The 16,457-nt window shown below is 39.0% G+C and overlaps 1 protein-coding gene across 1 annotated transcript; it reads right to left on the bottom strand.

Moving 5' to 3' along the window:
- Nucleotides 1-6,889: 6,889 nt before the first annotated feature.
- Nucleotides 6,890-16,118, bottom strand: SLC10A2 (solute carrier family 10 member 2). Its single transcript, XM_005238372.1, has 6 exons — nt 15,697-16,118; nt 12,408-12,526; nt 11,153-11,241; nt 8,854-9,029; nt 8,106-8,263; nt 6,890-7,023 (listed from the first exon to the last, which is right to left on the bottom strand). The coding sequence occupies exons 1-6, from the start codon at nt 16,116-16,118 to the stop codon at nt 6,890-6,892; spliced, it is 1,098 nt and encodes a 365-aa protein (XP_005238429.1).
- Between the last annotated feature and the right edge of the window lie 339 nt (nt 16,119-16,457).

Raw genomic sequence — 16,457 nt, 5'->3', positions numbered from 1 at the left:
GTAGGTGCCTGAAAAGACCTTGAGAAGGATTTGTTATCTCTGAGTGAATGAGTTGCAATGACTAGCTCGACCATATTCCAGTGATGCTTCTAATACCATAAGTGATTTCAGTGCTGTAAAAGGCTCAGATGTTTTATGTTTTCTGACTGTGGGAGTGTCGTGGTTTAACCCCAGCAGGTAACTAAACATACTAAGTATATAGCTATTAAGAAGAAAATCAACTGTATCCCAGCTGCAACCAGGACAGGGAGGTTTTATTCGGTGTACCAAGTAGTTTCAGTGGAAAAATTCTGAAAAACACAACAGAATGGGTGAAGTGTTACAGAAAAGAAAGCAAGGAATCAATGTGATGACTGGTCTCTCTATGGACAGCTAAGTATGCCTGCATAAAATAATTTTCTCTGAATTTTCTTCTGTCCCCCCTATCAGTACATTGTTCATTTCAATACATATTGTTCTGCCCTTCCACTCAGATGTTATTTCTCCTTCAAAAGTCAAAATATTTGAAAGCAGCTGGTATTTTTCTGTATATTTAATGGTTAACTGGAAGTGCCTGCACAGACACAAGAACCTCAGGTCTTCAGTTAGCTTGGCAATGACAGGAGCAGGTGCTTAAGGAAAGGGTGTAAGAGACATGGGTATGTATCTCTGCAGCTTCCAGTAAACAACTGTTAAAGGACTTTCTGAGCCAAAACTTGTACCTTGAGCATCATATTAAATTGCCAGCAATGAATTTATGGTCCATGAATTAATCTTTTTTCTACCTCTTTCTTAAGCCCACTTTTTAGATATTGTTCATTATTTTGATGAATTTTTTTCAGAGGATCATTGGATATCTTAAGCATGAAATATGTGTTCATCTATGTGAGCTGTCTGTTTTGTTCTGTTTCCTCAGTAGATGTGCTTTTATGGAAAATCGGTCCATATCAGCTGTGGGTTATTTTATGAGTTCAGGTTATATTTTTAAAGAAAGAGCCTTTTGTGGAAAGAATTTGTGTTCTACCTACAGCAGATTTACTACCGACATTAGAAACACATCACCGGCACAACCTGTAACCCTGACATTTTCATTAATCCCTTGCAGCTAATTCCACTTGCGGGGAATTAATTGTACCATCAAACTATTTAAACAGGGCCTTACCATCTCAGTATGACCTCCCTACACGTATTTTGAATTCATGTGGGGGAAAGTGGCTTTTAAAAACTGTGATGAATTCTCCCAAATGAGTAATACATAAACTCATTGCAGAAGAAGGAGACAGAAGGTCTGCAGTCATATTTGAAAGAATGTATCAGATTACCTTAATGATATCTGATCAGCATATCTAATCCGCATATCTGAAGCAATTAAGTTACATGTATAAAATATGAAGCAATGTTAAATTTGTGTGAGATGGAAACACTGGGTGTGTAATTGCTAATATTTCTCATAGTCAGGCACAATTGCAGTGAATGAAAAACTATGTATGAGCTTTGTGTGCTCTAAGGGAAAACAATCAGATTCTGTTTGCTTGGAAGAGAAATTACTCATTTTCGTAACAATATCTAGAACATGTAGTAACCAGGGGATATACCACTTAAAGGAACTCATCCACTCCCTGTGGTGGTCAATAAGGGTTTTCTTCGGTGGTGAGGTTTCTTTTCCCTTTGAAGCTTTAAAATATTTGCTGTGATTGCAAAAGATTTCTCAACCAGTGGGTGATAAGAAAGTCAAAAGTTGGATCCTTGTGGCTGAGTCCCCAAGTAGTTGAAATCCAGAAGATGAAGATCTTTGTTTCAAATTATTATTTCTAAAGTCTCATGTTTTCTTAAATGAAGCCTTATCTGGGAGAGGAGGCTGATTTATGGTCTTTCAGGTATTATTGGCAATTGATTGATTCATTTTACATTAAGTCCTTTATGAGCAAGTAGAGTTATCACTAATAATTTTTTATATGCTTTTTGTTTACATACACATAGACATAGTTTATTCCTAGCCCTTTCGAAGTCCCGTGTCATTCTGTGGAGAGTTGCAGAGCTGGAGAAATTTATTAAGAAGCCATACTTCTGGCTGCTTCCAAGAGGTAGCTGGAAATAACACTTTTTTTGTGTGTGTGTTTTTCTGAATTCTGAAATCTTTTGCAATGTATTGCAAGGGTCTTCTTGTGGGCTTGCAATTACCCCATGCAAAGCTCTGACCCTTCATCTGACTGTGGGGGGATTCATGTAGATCAGGGGAAAGCCTGCAAATAAGGATGACTTGCCAGAAATCACAAGGAGGATTCAGCTGCCTAAACAAGTGTCTGGTGCCATTTTAGATGCTGTAGGGCCATGGTAGGTGCAGGCAGGACACAGGACCTACAGGGTACCTGTGACTTTCTGGACTGGCAGTGGAAAGCCAGGCAAGACACCCCAGGGCATCTCACATCACACTAGGTGCCTATGTTCAGGTAACTGAATTTCACACCCAATTCTGCATAGTCTTTTTGTCTCCTTCCAGAATTCCTCCTTTCCTAAACCAGTTGTCCAAAAAGTGTGATGGCATGCTCTCCAGAGATATCTATCTTTTCCTACTGACAGTACTGACTGCTTGTTTTCAGGGAAGGATGAATGTCAGTGCTGGAAACTTACTTGTAGATGGCTTAATTTAATGGAAATTAAGTGGAGAGAGTACTATCATTCCACAGCACACATCTAGTTATGAAAAATATTAGGACTCCTTTAGGGCTTTCAATTATCCGTCTTCTGCAATTCCATTTTGAAGATTGGCAAATATCCTGGCAAGTAACAGTTATTTTTACATTTGATATTTGAAGTTAATTTAGTGCTCACCTTAACCGAGATGTTAGTGCTTCTGGAGGAGAATGAACATTCCTTAAGAAACAGAAGCAGAGATTTACTTCTACTGCCCTTCAGTTCTGCCTTGGAAAACCCAGTCAAGCTTGCTTGGTTGCCATTTTGTTGTGGTACACTTACATTATATTTGCTTTAATTCTGGATGTGAGCAAGTGATACAGCTAATCTGGGGAGAGCAGAAACATTCTTGTCAAGTACTGAGCAGTGGAAGTCTTTGCCTCAGCAGATAGGGAATACTGATTATTGTTTTAGATTTCCATTAAGTGTACACTATGTTAATTGGTTGGACCACAAGAAAATAAGTTTGTTTCTCCTTTCTGAGGCTGACAACAATAATAGTGATTGGCAGAGATTATAATTGTGGTTTTTGAACATCATAACTGGATTAGTTTGAAACAAGAAACTCATTTAACATAAACTGAAAATCAATTTGCTTGTTAATTCTATGCAAATTGCACTTTCTTCTAACACAGCACACTACATGACAGAACCAGTTCTTCGACCTGTCTTTTGGTCAGCTGAGAAACTAGTTATATGTTCACAGGAGATTAGAATCACCATACAGACCTTTTTGTTAGTTTTCTTTTTCTCAGTTATAAAGATGTATCTTCCTGGTTAATGGAAATATACTAGGTGCTCAGAGATGTTACGCAGAAAAAAGAAACAAAACCAAGAAGGTATTTAATTGCAACTTTTGTTTTTCTTTTTTTTTTTTTTTTTCTTTTTATTTGAGAGTAAAAAAATATTAGGTTTTTGGTCTAAGCCAGGCCATCTAAATCTACTTTACAGAGGCAGACAATTCCAGTGGACAACTCATCCTCTAACAGGAGCTTGAGACAGGAGGCACGATTAACTCTGTGGTAGTGCATCTCTTTCTCTTCACTGACTAGGGAACATGTCTTTATACCTAGATTTATGGCTACAAACTTTGGTATGGCAAGTGTGATGCGTCCTAGCAGGCCTTATACTATAGACCCTGGTGTGAACTGTGCATTAATTCAGCTGTCATTTCAAATTTTAGAGTATGTCTATCCTTAAACATATTTCAGCCCATTTTGCCTGCAACAGCTTGAGAACCAGCCATGAAGCAGAATTAAGACTCAAGGACTACCCAAGCTCTCTGGACATGAATGTCTATCTAAGAGTAGACTAGCTATGTTAACCTAGAACTTGCTATGGTTTCTGTATGACTTCTTAGCCCATGTGAGTGGAGTGCTGGAGAATGTGAGAGGAGATGATGCTGAGTGAGTTAAGCTGATCTCAGCAAGCCGGGGTTTTTCTTTTGACAATGCCAAGACAACTGTAACTGCAAGGCTGGAGGCCACCAGCCTCCTTCAACTGAGAAGCCCGTATCTCAGCATTTATATGGCTGACAGCCAAAGTTACATAACAACTTTCTGGAGGCCTTTGGAGAGGGGGCACAGCTTCCCCAAAAGTCCTTTAAGCTGTGGTGAGATAGCCCACCCCAGCTTCACTAGCAATGGATGGGCATTGATGTTGCTCAGACTTCAGCTGGAGGTTTAGCAGCTGTCATGTCAACATAAACCCACTTCTGGCAACACTAACAAGCCCTGGGGTTTTGTTTTAGCTTTGATGTGCTCTAGAGGGATATGTTGGTTAAGACTTTTGAACTGGCTTTGCTTCATGTAAAGCTTGGGATGTACCACCCTTGCTAGATGTAACAGCTGCAGAAACTGCAGCCTCCATCCTTCACCTGGGGCCCTAAGTGCGCATATACATTAAAAAATGTATACCAAATATAATAAAAGACATCCCATGTTCATTTAATCTTCATCAGGTTGCCCAGAGAGGTGGTAGTTGCTCCATCCCTGGGAAACATTCAAGGCCAGGTTGGATGGGGCTCTGAGCAACCTGATCTAGTTGAAGATATCCCTGCTCATTGCAGAGGGGGTGAGCTAGATGACCTTTAAAAGTCCCTTTCAACCCAAACCATTCTATGATCCTGTGATTGTTAAACGTATTAATTTTACACATAATCTGAGGTGTTTTTGCTAAATCTCAAAGTCATAAACTGGACTGCATGTTAGGTTTCAGTTTCAATTCTTTCCACCGTAAATTAGTCCAGTGGGCAAAATTATAAATAGTTTCTGACTTTATTCAGTTCAGTGTTTGTACAGTTGCTTTAAATACACACACACACACGTAGTACAAGCAAGACAAACTATTATTCTTCAATACATTTTCAAAATCTGTTTAAAATAGGCACAGAAGCATTGAAGTTGAGCATGGGGAAAAAGTAGCAGCTTGGCGTGTAAGAAAGACATGATCCTAACAGATTTCTGCTGCCCATTTTTTGATGGACACAGGATAAGGACAGTAGTTTTTACTACAGATGTTACAAATAGCAGCTTATCCTTTCCTCAGTGAATGTGGTTTCACATTTATGATTTCTCCATAACAGACTTCACTACTTTTTTTTGTTTAATTTTCGTTCTGTAAAAACATAACATGCCTCGTTGTGTGCTAACTCTCACTAAGTGTGAAAACTTCACCTTGGAGGTTATGACCACTCCAAACTCCCCCCCAAAGTGAAGCAGTTTCAAGCCTCCCAGAACTCAGGAACACTTTGAGACCATTTCACCAACATGTGGTAGATAGAAATAAATTATTTTTTGTTTAATACTGGACACATTTCTGCAGCAGTGGAAAGCTACATGTTGGGAACTTAAATTCCACAATTTCAGTTGTGTTTGTAAAAAATCTGCCACATTAATTCACAACACCTTGGAAGGTCCACTTCAATATGACAAAAAGGTGTATAGTTTCCATGTGTTGATAGTTGGCTCATTCTTGGATTTTTTGGTCAGCCAAACTCTCATTCATCTGAAGTTCTCTGGTTGTTTTCTTTACTTAAAAGCTACAAGACTAATGTTACTGAATGTATCCATAAAAAATTACAGCTGCAAAAATTTTACTGCACTGTTTCTCTTAGAATTATCCTAATTTTCTCCACACTCTTGGAACAGCTTTCCGTATGTACTCTTGAATTTTCTGAGACAAATAACGTATGTATACATCCAATTATTTCTGTCTGTGGTTCATAAAATTAAAATCTTAAAGTTATCAACTACATCACATCCACGTCACAGATACTTGGTAAGTTCAAATCTATTGAGTTCATAAAATAAGAGAAATATATAACTCTCTACTAGCACTGTTGTCTCATCTTAACAGTGGTGAAAGTAGTCCTGGATAAATCAGGGACTATTTTCTTCCACTTTCAAATGCCTCTTTTTCAGTGCAGAAGTTGGTAATTTCTTACACTTCCAAAATCTCTGTTTGTTCCTTTGTATGCAGCTGTCACACTAAAATTGCTTTGGCTTACACCCTCAGCTTTGTCCCTCTGTTCATGTTTCCGGTACCTAAAAGACCCAGACGGAACATGCGTAGCTGTTACTTTCTATTACTTTGGGCAAAAAAATAGTCATAAGGTACCTTGTACTTGTTAAAATTATAGCTTTAGAATAAATTAATTATTCAAGCAATTAGTACAGTGTAATGACTTTAGTCTGCCCAGACTGACCTAAATGAAACTTTGTTTCATTATTATCTTGTTTCAATTTCATGGCTGATTCATGTTCAGTGAAAGTCCGCCAGCCTTATCAAATCTTTCACATCGACTCCTGTTGGTGCTCAGACACATTTACAAGATTTCTTTTTGTGTGGTGTGGGGACTAAGACTAGCAGATGGATTTGCAGGATCATGGGCTGGAACTCGTAGTGCAAATATCTCCTTGTTTTTTTTAGCAATAGCCCACCTTTAGCCTGCTTTTCTTTAAATAAGCCATAATAAAACATCAAATTTTTTTTAGGCAATTAGCTTCAAAACCAGATTCTACAATTGTGGCAGAAACTGCGTTCAAAATCAAAGTAGAAATTTTTCATAAGTTGATAATTTTAGAGTCTTACTGTACAATATCAGCAGAACTTCTCTTTTTGTTAAATATTTCCATAAAGCAATGGCACGTGAAAAGAGTTTTAAGTAAACCATATATCTCATATCTTTTCAGCTGGTGGGAACAAAGGTAATTGCCTATTTGGTCTCATTTGATACAAATCCTCCATTTATTTTAGCATGTGATGATGTTGATTTTGTATCTTCTTTTTGTTCTGTTTTCTCAACATCTGTCTTTGTTTTGACCCGGTGTCTTCTGTAAACCCGGTAGCCTGGGAATTGGTATATATTTAGTATTAAATAAAGAAATTATAATAAGTGCCTGAAAAAGACACTGTAGGAACATGTAGCCATGCAAGATTCTCCTTCCTTATGTTGCTAAAATATTCCAACACCGCCAGTCAGTTTCTTTAAAACTATCCTTAATTATTTTATGTCGGCAGCACTCACCACTGGAAAACTACGTTTAGAAAATAACAAGAACAACATTTTAAACTCTGCATTTGGTGTTTGACTGCTTTGTGTTCCTGTTGTGTGCAGTGACTTTTGAAAGTATTGCCTTGGGAAGTCTTTGGGCTCTTGGTTGGGTCTGTGTGAGGGACCCTTCTATTTCTACCCCTGCTTCTATTCTACTGAGTCCTGTTTGGCAGGAGCGGGGACGAAGTGGTTGGTTTGTCCCCACACCGTTGCCACACCAGGGAGGCTGGAGTCAAAGCTGTGTCCCTGGGGCAGTGCTCTGGTGCTGGGTAAGGCAGCTGGTCTGAGAGTGGGAGCTCAACAGTCACAGCTGCTGTTAGCTGTGAGCAACAGGGACAAGGTCCTGACCCTCGGCAGGTCGGTTGTGATAGCAACAGTGCAGCTCATGAGAGGTATGTGTGGGAGGAAAAAGGGACCTTTACCTCTAATGGAAGGTATTTTCTCACATTAGCCGTGAAGCTAATGCTTGCTCTTGCAACAGCTGGTAGGAGAGGGAGTTTGTGCATGCTCGTGGGGACGGCCCTGCTGGGCAGCTGGATGCCCAGGCACCCTGGAGCAGTGGAAGAAGATGCATTTTCCCTTCCTTAGACAAAGGAAATAACAATCCTATGCTCAATGTATTCTCATGTGCCCAGTTGTAGGAGGTGAACATCCCCTCCCATGCTGAAAAAGCTGTCTTCCAAATCCTGAACTGAGCCTTGTATATTCCTAGTTATGTACAGGGCACAGCACAATGGTGCTGCTCAGTAATCATTTGGACCATTATTTACTTAACTATTTTCCATTTGATTATTTTTATCCCTTTTTGTTTTCTCCATATCCATGAAAAATGAGGTTGAAAATAATAATGTTATAATATAAAATATCTATACTTTACCTCCTAAAATCAGTAGTGCAAACAACAGCTGGAAGATGCTGTAGATGAGTGGGAAAGTAAACATCAGTTCAAGTTGTTCAGGAGTGAAGGAGAGCTGTACTATAGTTGAACACAGCTGAGTGTTTTGCATGCCTGTTTCCAGGGACACTGTACGACACCTAAAGGCAATAATACAAAGGCAATTGTGAAATAGCAGCCTGTGGGTCCTTATGCTTTTTAATAATCTGGATAAGCAAGAAACATGTAATAGATAACTCAGAAAATGGTATCCTTCTGCTTACATAGTCAACAAAACACTCCACAAAGCATATGGCTGTTACCGCCAGAACACACAAAATTTATGGCAGTTCAGCAATTGTCAAGGACTGTGATCCACCTTCAAGCCATGTATGTGGCACTCACTGTCTCCCTCTCTTGTAATGATGTTCTAAATTGTAGGCTGCTGCATCTTCATGAGAAATTTTACTGCAGTCCAACCCACTTATAAGTCAGGTCTGTTTCGCTCATTTGTAGTGCAGGACATGGGCACACAAGATAGAGAAAATAGTATAGTCAGAATCTTTAAATAAAAATGTGCACAATAAATGTTTTTCTACACACAGTATCCTAGAAACAAGGTTGGGGAATGAGTGGCTTTGTAGCATAGCTAATGTTTAGGGAACATTCTCAGCACTGATTAATCATTGAGTAAAACCTTTTTCCTCAGCTGAAAAAAGACTACAGGTCTTCATCACAGTGAATTCCATACCTGTGCCAAGACAGACCAGCTATGCGGGCCAGAAAGAATCCCAGAGAATAGCCAGCTGCTGGAAATATGGTGCCAATGATCCATAATTTGGGTGAGATAATCCAGGAGCCTTGGTAGAGTATTCCCCCAACCACAGCAATGAGCACAATGAGGATCGCTCCCACAATGGAACCAACCTGTGAGTGGCAAGAGGAAAGGCTGTGTGTATAAGACACCCCAACAAAATTTAATGGCATCAAACATAGCGTCAAACATGCCCATAGATGTCTCTGAGTCACTGAAACATCTTATTAAACATAAACCCTAATGTCTGCGGCAATGTAATTCACAGCAGACAGATTAGATAGCTGCCATTTTTCCCAAAGGGGAGATGTATGGTGTACTTCAACATGTGACTGCAGGTATAGACCAAGGCACAGCTATAATAGGTATCTATAGCAGATACCTGTAAAACCAGCCTCTTGAAGTGTTGGCTATAATTGTGCTTAGAACTGGAGACTAAAATAATTTCACAGGTGTGACATGAGCAAGGAATGGTGCACAAAGAAAAATTTCCCCAGAGCTGTTGGGAAACTGACAGCCCAATACCCAGTACAATGCACTTCTTGGGCAGTCACACTCTGGGGCTTAGTACAGTGCATGCTAACTACACACCAGACTGTTAATGATAGCGAAATATTTGCCAGGTGGAGGGTAGATCTTTAATGTGGCTGAAAACTTGTGTTTGAAATCTGGCTGTGAGCTCGTATAGCATTTCTACATAGACATAGTCACTGAGTTGATCTTGTTTACTGTGGTTGAATGTACCGAGATCTTCATCACTGCTTGCCGAAAAAATGGTGACTCATTCTCTTGCCAACATCTAACTGAAATGTTTGCCCTTATGGCATACATTGCCAGGGATCTCACTGGCAGGCTTCTGGGGCTAATCTTAGGGGAATCCATTTCTCAGCTAAAACATGTATTCCCATTGAACTGGATTCATCAGTCTTTGGCTGAAGATTTTTTAAAAGCACTGAGTGAACAAGTACTTTTGTTTGACTGAGCTATTAACCACATGCACCTGGGAAGAAGAAACATGGTCTGGCCATGAGAAGCTCTTCTATTTCACCTGGCACACTGGCTTGGTGCTCTTAGCTTCATTTCTCACTATAGGGACCTTAGTCTGACAGCTACAGCTCAATCTTCACTGATGCTTTATTGACCTACATAAAACAAACTATCAATGGACCCTACTGTGCGTTGCTCATTCACCTGGTAAGAAAGAGGATGAAATGGCATTTTGCTGAGAGAACAAGTTTCTTTTCATGTGAGTACAACTCCATGCTTTTCCCTTAAAAGGAACAGTAGTTTTGAAACCAGCACTCAATAGTGTCCAAGTTCATAAAGTAAGCTGTGAGTGCAGTTAAAAATACAACACAATAAGCTAACAGCTTAAGAAAATGAATTGACTGAAAAGGACCTTATTTGTGTTCTGTGCTTCCTGAGCTGATAGCAGAGAAATGATACCAAGGTATATGTATGAATAACAAGTTGGTAGATTAGTTTTCTTTAAGAAAATTTAGGAAATATATGTGTTAACTAAGAATGGTTAACAAAGGCCAAGGGTGCTCAGCACATTTGACAATCACTTTAAGCCTAAACCTAATGTTCAGAATGATTAATTTGCTGTTAACACTAATTGCAGCTAATTTGTTGTTGTTATTATTATCATTAATATTTTTATTTTGGTGAGAATAATTTTTGCCAAAAGAAATATTTTTGATGCATCTGAAGCTATCTTGCAAAGACAGTTGAATTTTGCGAATAGTTGGATCTTTTTAACAGTTGGAACATTTTCAAAATTTTTTAAATAAAAATTGACTTCACACTCAAAATTTCCCCTGAAAAAAATCAATAAACTGTTTTAAAAGTAGAAAGTTCTTTTTTTTCTTTATCCAGAATGTTTTCATTTTTTATTATTTTGCAGAGAAAAACAGCTTCCAGTTGACCTGAATGATTTTCCTTCCAATTTCAGTTTACATTATAAACTGAACTCAATTATTAACATAGTTGTAGCCAAAGACAAAAGTAGGCTCTTTGGATAATGATGGTTTCTAATAATGTATGCAACCCATGCATGTTTGTGCAGGGGGAAAGCAATACATTTCCGCAGCGTCTCATTTGTTTTCTGCTGAAAGCTTCCTGGCTCTTATGAAGTCAGATACTAATACCATGAATAGCAATGTACTGCTTCAGTGGTGCCACTGATTCCATAATTTGTCCATAATTACTAATGCTTCAGCCTTATATAGCCTACCTTAAGTATGATTTTTGCTTTACTGGGCCATCTGTGGTTAACGTATATTCCAAATGAAACAGGAATTACAAGAGCTACCAGTGAAATTCCTGTAAAAAAGAAGAGAGAAGTTAAGCCCATGTATCACGCACAAGTTCACGACAGGAGGACAGACAGGCACGGTGTAGAGCCGCTGAGGGTATGGAGCAAGTCTTCAGAGGGTGTCTGTGGTATGCCCACCCCAGAGCATGCATGCATGCTCTACCAGAGCCTGCCCATTTGCTTTTCTATAGAGTCGGTTATCCTTGGCAGCCTGTTGAAGTAATTGCCATTCTGCTGAGCTACATGCTCATTCACCTGCATCAGAAAGGCAGACAGAAATTTGAGTGTGCTAATCATCACTATCCTGTGACGTGAGTAGCTATATTAAATGTTCATTTTGTTTGCAGGTGTTTTGCTACTGTACCATATCAACAATTGGTTTAGAGCTTCTTTTGTTTTGGCTTCCCCCTCCAGTATTTATTTTGAAAGCACAAGCAATGTGTATATTTGTTTTTTGTTTTTTTTGTTTTGTTTTTTTTTTTTTTCCCCAGGACAATGGAAAATGAAATTGAAGAATAGCAAAGTAATTCTGGTGGCTTTTAAGATTAGCACAACATGGAACCGTGCTTGATATATACCAGGGCCACAGCTCTGCAACGCACTGGAGCATGTATTTCCAAATACTTTGACTATTCTGTTTTTATAGCCGGATGAGATTTTTGACAGGAAGTCAAATGAAGCCACTCCTGGCAGTGTAGATTGCAGCTTTTCAAAGAGACTCTGCAGTTTTAATCACTTGCTTAATTATCCACGTCTGCTTAAGTACTTTGCCAGATTATGGCCTCAGCACTTAGCCTTTAGCAGGATTGTGCCTGCCCTAGAGATGTTACAAAGACTTTCATCTGGGGGAAGCAGCTATTCCTGTATGAATTATTCTGTATTCTTACCCAGTACCATGCAGGTCTCCAAAGCATTTGGAAAGAAAAACATGCACAATCTCATCATAAATATCTGTACAAAATTTATAATGACTTCAAGTCTTCTGCAGAGCTGTGGATGATGTGATCTAGGTGCCTAATTTCCATGGAAGTTCCTGGAAAGTAGGAGGATGAATTTTTTTTAAAATCTGGAGTAATTTCTTCATGACTGCAGGATGACGGTGCAAAGGTGGGTGTTACTAGAGGGAGGATAAAGATGAAAGTCAGAAACGAAAATGCTGGTTCACTGGACTCACCAATACTGTCGTAGGGGAGCACAATTGCATTAGAGTCAGTCCACACCTTGGTGTAAATAAAGAGGCAAAGTGGCATCATTCCCATTGCAAGCAGCGTGGAGCAAGTTGTCATGCTGATGCTGCAAGAAATTGGTTACAGTGACATTTCATCTCATGCTAGCCTGTAGTTTTTCTCATTTTCTTATTACAGTATTGCAGCTTATGAAATATTGGACAAGAAATGCTGCTGGCTACAGTCAATTTATCCTGCATATAAGGTTAGAAAAAAGCTAAATGGAAGGAATGACTTCTGCTGAAAAAAAAAAAAAGAAACACAAAATATCAACGTGTTCTGCAGCCACAGAACGATAACTTTCAGGGCAAATGAGGCAGTCAGACAGGTGGCCATGAGGAAGATCGGCTGGCAAGTCTGTCTGCATGCTGCCTGTCTGGCTGGCTTCTGAGAGGCTGGCAAACTGGACAGGGTCAGACGGACATCAAATGGAGCTTTCCGTTATAACAGCAGTTCTAGAGTGTTAAAATTTCAGTCCAAAGTCAACAGCGAAAACCAAAAATATTTCATCATCTAGGATTTGTGATATAATAAAATTCCCTTTCCTGGCTTGTTTTGCTCTAGGCCAAAGCGTAGGTGCTGAGAGTTACTCAGTGAAGTTGACCATAAGTATTTTTGCTTCATTTGTTTGTGCAAAGACATTCCTGTTTTAAAATACAGTCTTGAAACATCAGACCTGATACAACTTGTACTAAAAGATGCGTTCTGCTACAGGAGTGAAGAAGGAGAAAAGGCAAGACAGATAGAATAAGGAGGGAATTCTCAGAATCTGAGCAGAATAGATAAAATCATGCCTATAATTCAGTCCTCTGACAAAAAAATAATGAGAGAGGGTTCTAGTTAAGGGACTTTGGAAACTTCCTTATGAATCTCACTTTGGATTTTTTTTTTTGTGTTGCTTGCCCTCAGAAAAGGGACTACTGACCCCATGCCACAAACTGGACAAATCTAGAGAAATATAGAACAATTAATACAGAAACCACAGGAATAGCTGCGTTAATTTTGGTTCCTGTCATTCTCTGCTTCAGAGTCATTGAATAGAACTTTGTATGAGCCTCTGGCAAGAGAATTCCTACACACAGAGAAAAAAGAGCCATGACCTACAATTAAGGTCAGGTGAAGCCCCAAATGGATAAAAAAGCTTATTTTTCCTGCTTCCGTATCGCCTACATCTTCGTACTGTCCCTGTACCTACATCCTGCTCCAAAGTGTGCGTGTTGTCTAACCCCCGTCCCTGTGTTCACAGAAGCTCCTGGGGGAGCTGTGGAGGAAAGGAGATGGTGTTTCAGAAGCAGCTGTTCATGTGAAATATCAAGAGATGTCAAAACCAGATGTCCCTATGGGAAGCTTTGGAGGATATAATCTGGGTCTGAGTTGCTATAAAACCTCTTACTTCACCTGCCTGTGATTATATGAGCAGAGAAAATGAATTCCTGCTCTAACTTATGGCCTGTTTGCACTGGGATGTTTTGAAGCAGGACTGTAGACAATGGTGATGGATTGTTATGTGTAAACACAAAATACTACCGGTTAAAAAAATCTCTTTGTCTGATACGATGGGCAGGCTTTCTATAATACTGTTCTGGCTCCAGAAACCAGCCAAGCTACTTAGACTGTTATTCCTCTATCAAGAACTGAAGATGCTTGCATTGCCATCGCTGCTGTACCTTCCATATCCTCTGATCCCTGCTTTATTGTCACAAAGATACTGTCAAAAAGCCTTTGTTTTCTTAAGGAAAAGGTCTTTACCTGAAGAATAACCTCTTACAGGTATTTTCAATTTACTTCACCTTCTGCCAGGATCATGGGATATAAACCCTACTCATATTTAATAACATCATCAATTCAGATTTTTACCATTGATTTTAGTTGGCATGACTCAACAAGAAAGATCTGGGAAAGCATAGTTTAGCACAGTGTATTCTTCTGAGGAAAGATTAGGACAGAATTTCAGACTTGTGCTGGATATCTTTCCATCTGTGGTTTCTTAGACCTGTATTTACTGAAATTGTCTTACAGCTCCTAATATCATAGGTGTTTCCTCCACAGTGAGGAAGTTGGTGATTAGCAGAGCTGACCTCATACATAATTCGAAAGCTGGTATTACATTAACACCTGTATGTGACAGAAAAGTTCACTATTTTCAAAGTATGGAAAAAATGTCTTACTAAAACTACAAATATTAACATTCTTAATCTATTTGCCCTAACTCCACAGTTTTCTTACTTCTATTATTTTTTCCATTTCTAATTCAGAGTGGCATAAGATAAATTGAATGAATGCTCCAATTTATGTGACTCTGTGGGAAATAGAGAAATAATCCTGTTTATTTTAGAGCAAAGTAATCAGGATATAAAAATAAAAAGATGGCTCATTTTTAAAGGCTGTTAGAGTTAATGAACCCCCCCTGGAATTTGCAACAAGAGTAGCGTTCACTTCTCTTGCGTGTTTGATGTCCTAGGCCATGCCAGGTGCCTTACGTATCTGTTTCTGACTTCAGAGCACCCTGTCACCGAGACCACCACACTTCGCCACAAAGGAGTTTTTTCATTGCCCCCAGTATGCAGGGCTGCCTTAGTCAGTGGCCTCTAGCCTGTCAAACTTTGCAGAAGGTGCCAGGAGCAGATAGAATTACTGCAAGTGACTTTCATTTGTATTAGTTCCCAAAAAGAAAATCTGTGTCTGTCCATTCATTGTATAGAACACAAAAGGAGGGAAAATGTTTTTCCACAGGTGGTCTTTTTCAGTAAACATTACTTCAAGAACTGTTGCATAGCCACTGTTTTGTACAGAGGATTCAGATCTTAAAATCCTTTGTTATATATATATATATATATATATATACTTACTGCCCAAGATCTTGGGTGAAACAAAATCACCAAAGTAGCTCTAACTTGGACATAGATGTCATAACCCTTAGTGTCTCAGCAGTCTTCATAAATGCTATTTTCTGCAGGATCTGAAGATTTACAATAATCTTTTAATATACACTATATACAATAATTTTCTAGTATACACAATTCAGTTGTGTTATCTTCTTCTTGAATTCTCAGTGAACCAAGGATATTTGCTTTTCAGCTTATATTTACTACTATTACAGTAAATGAACATCTTTACAAAAGCAAGCTCTACCATGCATAGTCCAGGAAGCTAAGGTTAAAATCGGACAGACCTTTCCAATATAAAGTTTACAATGTAAAAAGCCACAAGAACTACTTAGAGAATGGCTGCTCTTACCTTAGGTCCATGTCTCCATCCACCCAGTAGGCGATGATATTGGAGGCTGTGCCCCCTGGACAGCATCCCATGATCAGCACCACAACAGCTTGAACAGGAAGCACGTTAAAGACCAGAGACAGCAAGAAGGCTGTGAGAGGCATTATTCCAAACTGGCAAAGGAAACCCACTAAAATACCCCAGGGTCTTTTTATGTGGCCCCAGAATTTCTTAGGTTCCACATTGCAACCCATGGAGAACATCACCAAAGCCAGCATGATTGTTAGAACAGTACTTAAAACTATGCTCAAAGTTTCATTAAAATTATCTTCTTGTAACACACAAGATGTGCCATTGCAAATTGTAGCATTTGCTGGACAAGCCGTGGAGTTTTCTGCCAAAGACCTAGCGTTAAATTGCTGGGAAAGAAGGTATGTCTGCATTTTGAAATACAGAACTGCTCAGTACATCCGAGGCAAACTTTCAAGCCTGTGTAAATGGTTGTTTGTCAGTGACTCCTTTTAAATGATCCAGGAAGCAATAAAGTGCAATAAATACTTGAACACACTTACTATTCTTGAAGGGTTTGGTGCAGTGCTGATTCATATAGTTATAAAAGTTCTACTTGCTTGGTACAGTGACAATTAATCATTTATTCATATGATAATGAGGAATCCCACATAGAGAGAATAGCTGTGTTAATATTTAAGGATGTAAAGGAGGCTTGTGGGGTAGCTGAGCACATTAAATGAGAATCACAGGAGGAAGAGAAAAGTTTAGAT

The sequence above is a fragment of the Falco peregrinus genome, chromosome 4 (assembly GCF_023634155.1).
Source record: "Falco peregrinus isolate bFalPer1 chromosome 4, bFalPer1.pri, whole genome shotgun sequence".
Taxonomy (NCBI): Eukaryota; Metazoa; Chordata; class Aves; order Falconiformes; family Falconidae; genus Falco; species Falco peregrinus.
This window is presented reverse-complemented; position numbering and strand designations above follow the sequence as displayed.